Source organism: Lolium perenne, chromosome 3 (assembly GCF_019359855.2).
Source record: "Lolium perenne isolate Kyuss_39 chromosome 3, Kyuss_2.0, whole genome shotgun sequence".
Taxonomy (NCBI): Eukaryota; Viridiplantae; Streptophyta; class Magnoliopsida; order Poales; family Poaceae; genus Lolium; species Lolium perenne.
In genome coordinates this window covers 72800294-72809501 of record NC_067246.2, presented here as the reverse complement: position 1 = coordinate 72809501, position 9208 = coordinate 72800294, and the positions used below count along the sequence as shown (strand labels likewise).

Below are 9208 nucleotides of genomic sequence, written 5' to 3'. Positions count from 1 at the left end.
GTTTTGGATACCTGGAAACTGGAAGCTCCAGTTGTGTCATTTCAGCTTTGATGTGCTCCAAGTCAAGCACGATCTGTCTTCTTTTTTTTGTTGCTTTGCCTCGACGAAACCATCATAGAAGTTTCGGCTGCAAAAATTCCAGTCTAGGTTCAATAACTCGGTCAGATGATTGCCGAGCGAGCACAGCAGAGGTCACGGTCAGTTGCATCTAGATGCGTAGCAATTTATTTCACGTATGCTAAAGAGAAAAACGCAGCAGCTGCTAGAAGAGTTCCGATTTCTGAATAGCTTCATTTAACGTGCTTCATGTTTTGACCGACACAAATCAAGGAAACCAATCACGAAAAACATGGTAGACAAACTGGTCGGTCGAAATCCAGAACAGAGGCAGAATGTTTATTCATTTCCACGCTCCAACACTAGTTTCAATGATTTATCAAAACAAAAAAGTGAAGGAACATTTCATACACTCTTCCGGACTTACCACCGAGAGAGGACCCTTGCATGATTTGACTAAATTTACAAGCGAATAACTTATGGGAACAACATTAGCACCACCAACTCAGGTGGATACATGTTCTGCAAAAGAATAACACCCCAAATACGCCCCACAGTAGGAGTTAATGATCAAAATTGTATGTTTCTTATTTTCTGTGAAAATTGACCGCAAATGATCTCAGAGGAAAATATCAACAGTTAACTTGTCCAGAAGCCTACTCATTTCGAGCTGAACTTGCCGCGCACGGTCTCGTAAGCTGGTACGTTGAGAACTGCACATCAAAGGGAACCAGATTATAAACAGTGCAATTGAACACATGATGTACACAGATGACTGGTAATAAATGAGGAAGCTCACCGTTTCCATGGGATGCCATTGTCAAGGGAGATGAGATGATTTTCTCAGCGAGAGTTGACACATCTTTCAGAGTGACACCATCAACAATCTTCAGAAGGTGCTCCACGGGTTTCCTGCAAGGTTTTACATGGAAAGTGTCAGACGGTGCAAAGCTACATGCTGCAAATGTTACACTTGGCAAAGATCATACAGATTGATGCAGAAATAATACACCAATTGTGGAGTTCTTTTTCTTATCACCAACATGCAGTAAAAAGTACATGAACTTGGATGAGCAATGTTCTCCGCTGATTATGCGTGGGAAATTTACTGGCTTCAAAAAGGGGCTGTGAGTTCATGATACCATTACAGCACATGTTCTGTTACTACAGTGCAATAACACATTTCATACATCAGATAGCACTCAATATGTGGGGGCAAAGATGTTCCTAACCCACCAAGTCACTAAAGATCTTGTTAACATCAAAACATGCATTTTACTTCTATTTACTACCAGTAATTTACATAATTTCTCTTAGTATCATAGGGTTGGCTAAAGAGAATAGCCATGTGTAAAACCTGATTTTCTCCAGAATCTTGCAGTTGTCATACGGATATAAAAAAAGTATGCATCGCATGTTTCTAGAGAAAGAACAACCCAAGTACTAACCAACAGTGATATCTAAGGTAAAGAGGGCTCCTTGGTATCTAATATGGTTGCAATACGTGCTATAAATTAAAATGTCACTATTCTGTGAACCAGGTATAATTGCAGAGTATCTAGAGCATTGCTTAAACTTATGCATATTCTCGGCCTTGCAGGGAATAGAAGCATAGGCACCATGACAAATGTTGCAGTTTAGCACAAATGTTTAACAACTGTACCTTTCACCAAATGCCAAAACTTGGCGCCCCATATCTTCGGTTGCTGATGCCTGTGAGTTGAATTGTTAGTACTAGATCATTAGGCACAGTTACAGAAATATCACAGGAGCATGCATACCTTTGATTCCAGGCTTGCCAAGATTGCAGATTTAGCTGCTGCTTTAGCACGATCTAGCTGGGTCTGGTCAACTGTAATTAAAAAAAAAAGTTTCAGGCAAAAGCAACTTATGACTGAGGAGTCAATATAGGAGAGTTAAGGTACCTTGACCAGGAGTCGCAAGGGAAGTGAGTTCTCGGGCTGCTAAGTCAATAGCTTTAGGAGCAAATGCTGCAGCCTGATTATGAAATTATATTTTTGTCAGTTGTCAAAGTACAATACTCCGTAGCTAAAAACGAAAATACTATGCATAACAGGCTTTGCTTATCCAATTGTAAATGATACTTACAGTTGATGTATGAATTCCAAAAATGCCAGTGGTACTGTGAACATCCTTGAAAGCAGAGATTGATTTGATTTGGTCAAATTCATTTACAAGATGATCTGTACAAAGTATACCACGGTTAAGGCACTAATGTGATTACTAATACAGATACAAGATAGTTTGTGGTGCTATCAGAATCGGAATAGAATTTTTTTAAAGCCCGTTGGCGTTACACTGCAAATAATAGTAGCTATAACCTAGAATGGTTGCCAGAAAAAGGATTTGACTATTAGCTGACCTACATCATCTATGGTTTACAATTTGCAGAATAGCTGGCTCAAAGAGCAAATCATATTTGAACTATCACCCAGTCAGACAATTAAATAATATATGTGCTATTGGCAATGTAAGTTTCATTGTTGCTCATTTTTTTCATAACTATGCAGAGTTCCCCACAGATATAACCAAAGCTTGAGTGCCAAACTGTAGAATATGTCTGCTTACTTAGGCGTGAATGCAAGCCTTTTCCAGGTCTTCCCCAAGAAAACAAACCACCACCACCCAAAAGTGTCTGTAAAAAACAGTTTAGCTCTTTTTATATTAGACAACAGTGCTGCACGAAATCAGTATAAGTGGACTGCTGAATAAAATTATCAATGCAACTTAAAGCGCATATTTATCATGAACCTGGAGAACTGATGCAGTAACATAATCTTTTTCTTTCAACCATCCACCAGGAAGCTCAAAAGCCAGAGCAATATCTGTGTTCTATTTTTTGAGAAGAAACCAAAGTAAGAACAAAGATACATGACGAAAGACATCACATAAATGACTAATGAGTGGCTCAAAACCATAAAACATACGGATGAATCTGCTGCACGTCTATATTCTCCACCAACATAGACAGATTTTGGCTTTACTGTTCCAGTTGCATTGGGAATGTCAGAGAGGAGAGGTTCGGCAATTGATACAAGTTCATCATGGTCGACACCAGATGCAGCTAGAACAATTCGAGGGGAGGTGTAGTTCTCCTGGCATCCATGAAACAGATATACAAATAGCATGTTAACAAGAATACCAACACAACTATACTACTAAAAGGATTTGTGGGGGTGAATCTCACAGCTAGGAACTCTTCCAGAACATCTGTATTTAATCTGCTAATGGAAGCTTCTGAGGCAATCAATGGGTTAGCCAAAGCCCCAGAATAGCCAGCGGAATGAAGGGCGTCCAAGAGGAAACTTTCTGGATTAGTTGAAGCTTGTGCAAGCTCTGCCTTCAGTTTTGCTATCTATGAAGGCAATAAGTTAGCATTCAGCAACATATTCCAATCATCTAGAGTACAGAGCAAAAGGGCATAATATTAAGATGAAATACCTCTTCCTTAACTTCCCAGTCAAGCAAAGCAGGATTCCGAACACAATCAACAAGAACTTCAACCATTTCAGGCATGTAAGTCTTCAGAGCCCCATAGCTGTAGCTCGTGAGCTCACGGTTAGCTGATGCTTTGGCATTACCACCTATAGCACAGATTTCACGCACAACACGCAACTGGCTCCTGTTTCTAGTGGTTGCAAAGGCCAGTTTCTTCAACAGCTGAGTGGCACCAAGTGTTTCAGGTGCTTCATAGACAGACCCGCTGTTGACATAAACTCCTACGGAGCATGATGATCCCTAGAAAAGAGATGCAAAACATAGGTATCACTAACCGACCACCATGAGGAACATGCATGAAATAGCTAGATTACAAGAAATAAGGAACACATACCGGAGATGTCTCAGATGCAATTTTGACACCATTTGAAAGTGCTGTGATTTTTGTCTCAGAAGGCTTCACTAGGTCGGGTAGCGGCTCTGGAATGGTGACTCCTGGGAGTGCAAAGTCAGGTGGGAGTAACGCATTTGAAGGTGCGCCTGTGAGCCAGCTTAGGAAGCCGCCACCCGATGAACGCTGTGCAACACTTGTGCTAGCAGACCTAATTGCGATATTCAACATTTGAGCATCCGCCCCACGCTGCTGCAAGTGGTAAACAACAGATATTATGTAAGCAGCTAAAGTTGAGCCAACCAGTATGAATTATTATATTTAAAACCCAACAAAAACAAGCTGTCTCTGCTTGGTGGTTATTAGGTATTGCAGTAAAATATCACATGGCAGAGTGTCTCAATGACGAAATTTTGTGCATCCCTATATAGATGTTATCTAAATGCAAGGTTATGGCTCTAGCCGTGAATAAAACATTTCATGGGCCGAACTAGTAAGCCAAACACTACTTGCTACGACAGTAAAGCATTTCAAGCATATGTATGGAGCAAATATATCATGAGCATTCGAAGTAAATTATGCTCGTTCCAGAAGACTACTTCTATTTCTCTATATTATTAAGATAATACTGATTAAATAAATACAAAACTAATTGTTCAAAGGACTTTAACAAGCCATTTCCAATTTGAAGAAAAGCTCTTCCAAATCATACATTTGACTACATGCAGCCTGAACACAGAACAAGAGCTCATGAAGCAGAACACAAGATGAAATACAAAACAAAGCTATGTCATTAATCTGGCGAAGCACAAAAGTTATAGCTGCTGAGCTCATGATATTGTTTAGAAACAGAGCCACCGAGAAATCTGGCGACATCGGAACTAACTGGTTCCACTAATAACATGAGCCAATTATCATGCCTTTGCAAACGACCGTAGAGATCACCCTTCCCCTCATAATTACATGAAACTATGCCACGTTACAAACTGAACAAACACTCATCGTCGCCTCTCAAATCCATGGTTTCTCAATTGAATATATATACAAGGATAAACATTCAGACAGCGATGGTTGCTACTTGCAGCGTCCAGAATGGCTCCACCACACGCCCACCCATCAAATCCGCGTGACCAACCCACGGAGGCTAGTTCCCTACCAATCGCGAGGCGACCATAGTCTCCGGCCGTTCGGATCGGGCGCATCGCGGCGGGATGGGCGCCACGGAGGCATCAGATCTAGCGAAACGGGAGGGAGGCGAGGGGAGGTGACGATAGGGCTTCGGGCGAGGGAGGGCTGACCTTGAGGGCGCCGAGGCCGGAGGCGGCTCGGTACATGGTGGCCGGCGGATTCGCTCGACGGAGTGGTCGCCGGCGGCGGCTGCGGAGGGAGCGGCGGAGGCGGAGATGGGGACGGAGAGCGTGGGACAAGTGGAAGGCGACAATTCGAGAGACTGGTTGCGCATATAGCAGTGGGTGAGCTGAATTCGTGGGCAGTTTTTTAACGGGCCGGGCCCAACCATTTCGGTGCCGTATGGTCCGGGCCGGGCCGGCGCGAAGCATTGGGCTGACCTGGCCTCATTTCGCGGTCAGGACATCGCATCTGCAAATCCTATTCATCACCTTTTACTGATGCGTGCCAATGCATCACCCCACTATAGCCTCGCCACGTTAGCTTTTACCTCACTCTCACCCCACTCTCACCTCACTCTCATCCCACGGTGCCAGTGCACGCAGGGGTGGAGCTAGAGGGAATATCACCCTGATGCACGTTCAAGCTTATAGCCTTTGCTAGTTAAAATTTTGCCTCCCTGATGCACATTTTTCCTTCAAACCTGATGCACTCTTCCCATTGAGCTTACAAGAACTAGTAAAAACATTGATGCATGTGCATCAGGGTGAGACTATGCAGCTCCGCCCCTGAGTGCACGGGCTATAGTGCCAACTCTCACTTCTCTCTCCTCCCTACCGCCTCCCTACCGCCCCCACTAGCACCGCTATCGCCACCCTCTCGCCCCGCTCTAGCCTCCAACGCGGGCTATAGGCGGGCGGTACCGCGCCCTAACGCCGGGCGCCCGCGCCACCGCCCGACGCTACCATCTCGCCCCGCTCTCGCCTCGCTATCGCCCCGTCGCGGGCGGTAGCGCCCCTCCTAGCGCCCGCGTTGGCACCAGCCTTACAAACCATCGCCCACATGGTTTCAGTCATGGACTGACCCATTTATTCGTCGCAGCGTTGCTCGTCCAGATAAAACATGCGGATAAAACATGGTTCGACCCGTTGGCCATGGCCCATCAACAGGCAGGGAGCCAGTAGCCTCGGCATTTTTCCGATTTGTCGAGTTTTTTTCTAGTTTTTCTTGGGTTTCGGTTTTCTTTCGATTTTTCTTTGATTTTTTCATCATTTTTTTTTATGTTTTTCTGTTTTAACAAATTTCAAAGTCGAGTAAATTTTTAAGTTTAAAAAACTTAAATTTGAATAATAAGCAAATTTTTAATGTGAGCAAATTTCAAATTTAGCAATTTTTGAATCTGACAAATTTTTAAATCTAACCAAATTTTAAATCTGGACAAATTTAAAATCTAAGAAATTTTCGAATATGAGAAAATTTCAATTCTAAGCAAATTTCAAATCTAAAGAAAAAATTCGAATTTTGAAATTTTTTAAACAACCGAACTAATGGGCCAGGCCCATTAACGGTTTTCCTTTAGCGGCTGCTCCCCATCGCATCAAATCCCCAACCGGCGCTCCGCGTGATCGGTGATCCGAAGAAAAAAAACATCTCTCCGCGCTCGTCGAGGCGGGGCCAAGCGATGGCCGCCGCCGCGTGTGCTAGCTCTGCGTCTCCATCGGCGACAAATGAGGCCTGCTCAACACGCGTCTGCGCGCGGCGGTGATGGATGTGGCAAGTTCGGCGAAGCGATTGGCCTCGATCGCGCGCCACTGGGGAGTTAACTTGCAGCCCTCCGCGAGCGGAGGAGCATGGGGTTTTCCGATGGTGCCCGCAGGCCGCCGGCAGTGGCTAACGTCGAGCAGGTGAACTGTTTGACCAAATGCCGATTAGGTACTTACTATCCTCTGGGATTCTGATGCCCTGCATGTGTTCTGGCCTGTTGCGTTTGTTATCTTGCGGATTCTGCTGCCTTTGCAAATCGCAATTGTGTTCGGCGAAATTGTTCGGTGATGGTTCTCTGTTCCGTTGCAGTCGAGTGGAAAAAATAATCGCGTTGGGCTGGTTGTAGGTAGTCCACCTAGTTGATGAAATGCCGTTCTCAGTTTGGAAAGAGTAGCAGCTAGTTTAGCTACTACCAGATTCTCTGAAGTCTGAACTGCATGGTTGTCAAATGGTCCAAGCTGCCTGTTGGGCTGCAGGGATTTGGATGTGGACATAACGATACAGGTCAAAGAGTTTGCGTGGGCCAGATTTTATTTCAAGTGTGTTCCGTGTATGTGTAGGGTTGGTGTCTGAAGGTGCTTGGTCATTGGGGGAATTCTGTACTGTCCAAGATATTTTCAGCACCTGTGTTTGCTCTTATATTTGATCAGATCACGTTAGCATACTAAGGATGCAGGCTACTCTGCCGACCCAATTCCTTAGTTGATGCCAGGGACTTGGTGATCTACCAGTGTATTTGTTTCGATCTTTCAATTTGTTGCTTGCTTGCTACAAACTGCTAGTCAGCTTATTTCACATATATTTTTTCGTGAGGAATCTTTTATATACTTTATAGTAAGGCATGTTGCACCTTTGGCTAGTTTTGTTGGTGTCAGTGCATTGTCAATACAATTTCTTACCGAGGAGGGTTCTTATCTGAAGACAACTTTGTCACAGTTGATTCTCTTGCATCCAGAATTAGCAATTTTCCACTTTTAGGATCCTGTTGTGTTTTATGTCCTGAAAATGACACCATTTTGTCCCGTTTGTTGGTGAACATACCAGCCGACCATATATACGAAAATTCGTTCTATTTGTGTCATTGCCGGAAAGTTGAGGTTTGATTGGTTGTTGTTTAGTTATTTTAGCAAACACCATGTCATATTCCGCCTGTTTTGACTAGAAGAGTTTACACAGCTAGAAGTAGGTAACACAATATTCTTATGCATTTGAACATGCTTGTAAGACAACACAACCCGCTCAACAACTATTACTCATTGATATTTTTTTGGCATAAGAATTACAGAAATGAACAAATTGCCTTGAATTGGTATATTACCTCTGTTTTTAGTTGCCTATGTTTCTCTCATGAAGTTCTCCTTTCAATTGCTGATGTAAACTTTTTTTGAAATGGAATTGTCGAGGTAAAATGACTTTACCAATTGATACTCTGAATATTGAACTGAAGATGTGTCGTACTGTCGTCTACATGGTTGTCAAATGGTCCAAGCTGCCTGTTGAGTTATACGGTTTGGATGTGGATACTAGGATACAGGTCAAAGAGGCTGTGTGGACCAGATTTTATTTCAAATGTGTTTGGTATATGGGTAGGGTTGTTGTCTGAAGGTGCTTGGTCATTGGGGAAATTCTGTACTGTCGAAGATATTTTCAGCAGCTGTGGGTTTGCTCTTATATTTGATCAGATCACGTTAGCATATTAAGGATGCAGGCTACTGTGCCGACCCATTTTCTTAGTTGATGCCAGGGACTTGGTGATCTACCAGAGTGTATTTGTTATAATCTTAATTCTTGCTTGCTACAAACTGCTAGTCAGCTTATTTCACATATACTATTATTTTCTGAGGAATCTTTTATATATTTTATAGTAAGGCATATTGCACCTTAGGCTAGTTTTGTTGGTGTCAGTGCATTTTCAATACAATTTCTTACTGAGGAGGATTCTTATCTGAAGAAAACTTTGTCACAGTTGATTTTATTGCATCCAGAATTAGCAATTTTCCACTTTTAGAATCCTGTTGTGTTTTATGTCCTGAAAATGACACCATTTTGTCCCGTTTGTTGGTGAACATACGAGCCGGCCATATATATGAAAATTCGTTCCGTTTGTGTCAGTCTTGAAAGTTGAGGTTTCATTGGTTCTTGTTTAGTTATTTTAGCAAACATCATGTCCTATTCCCCTGTTTTGACTAGAAGAGATTACACAGCTAGAAGTAGGTAACACAATATTCTTATGCATTTGAACATGCCTGCAAGACAAGTAGACAACACGACCACTCAACAACTATTAATCTTTGATTTTTTTTGGCATAAGATAGAAATAAACAAATTGCCTTGAATTGGTATATTACCTCTGTGTTTAGTTGCCTATGTTTCTCTCATGAAGTTCTCCTTTCAATTGCTGATGTAAAT

At 42.7% G+C, this 9208-nt stretch overlaps 1 protein-coding gene across 2 annotated transcripts; it reads right to left on the bottom strand.

Annotated features, from left to right (window-relative positions):
- Positions 1-372: 372 nt before the first annotated feature.
- LOC127341517 (mitochondrial-processing peptidase subunit alpha) lies at positions 373-5344 on the bottom strand. 2 transcript variants are annotated; one of them, XM_051367385.2, is made up of 13 exons: positions 5206-5344; positions 3911-4159; positions 3520-3816; positions 3266-3433; positions 3006-3173; positions 2830-2910; positions 2647-2713; positions 2167-2261; positions 1983-2055; positions 1839-1909; positions 1721-1770; positions 857-969; positions 373-770 (listed from the first exon to the last, which is right to left on the bottom strand). In XM_051367385.2, exons 1-13 carry the CDS (start codon positions 5239-5241, stop codon positions 718-720), a joined length of 1521 nt encoding a protein of 506 aa, XP_051223345.1. In that variant the 5' UTR covers positions 5242-5344; the 3' UTR covers positions 373-717. The 2 variants fall into 2 exon arrangements, with proteins under 2 accessions (XP_051223345.1, XP_051223346.1); XM_051367386.2 differs by having other exon boundaries at positions 3911-4156; positions 5206-5332.
- Positions 5345-9208: the final 3864 nt, after the last annotated feature.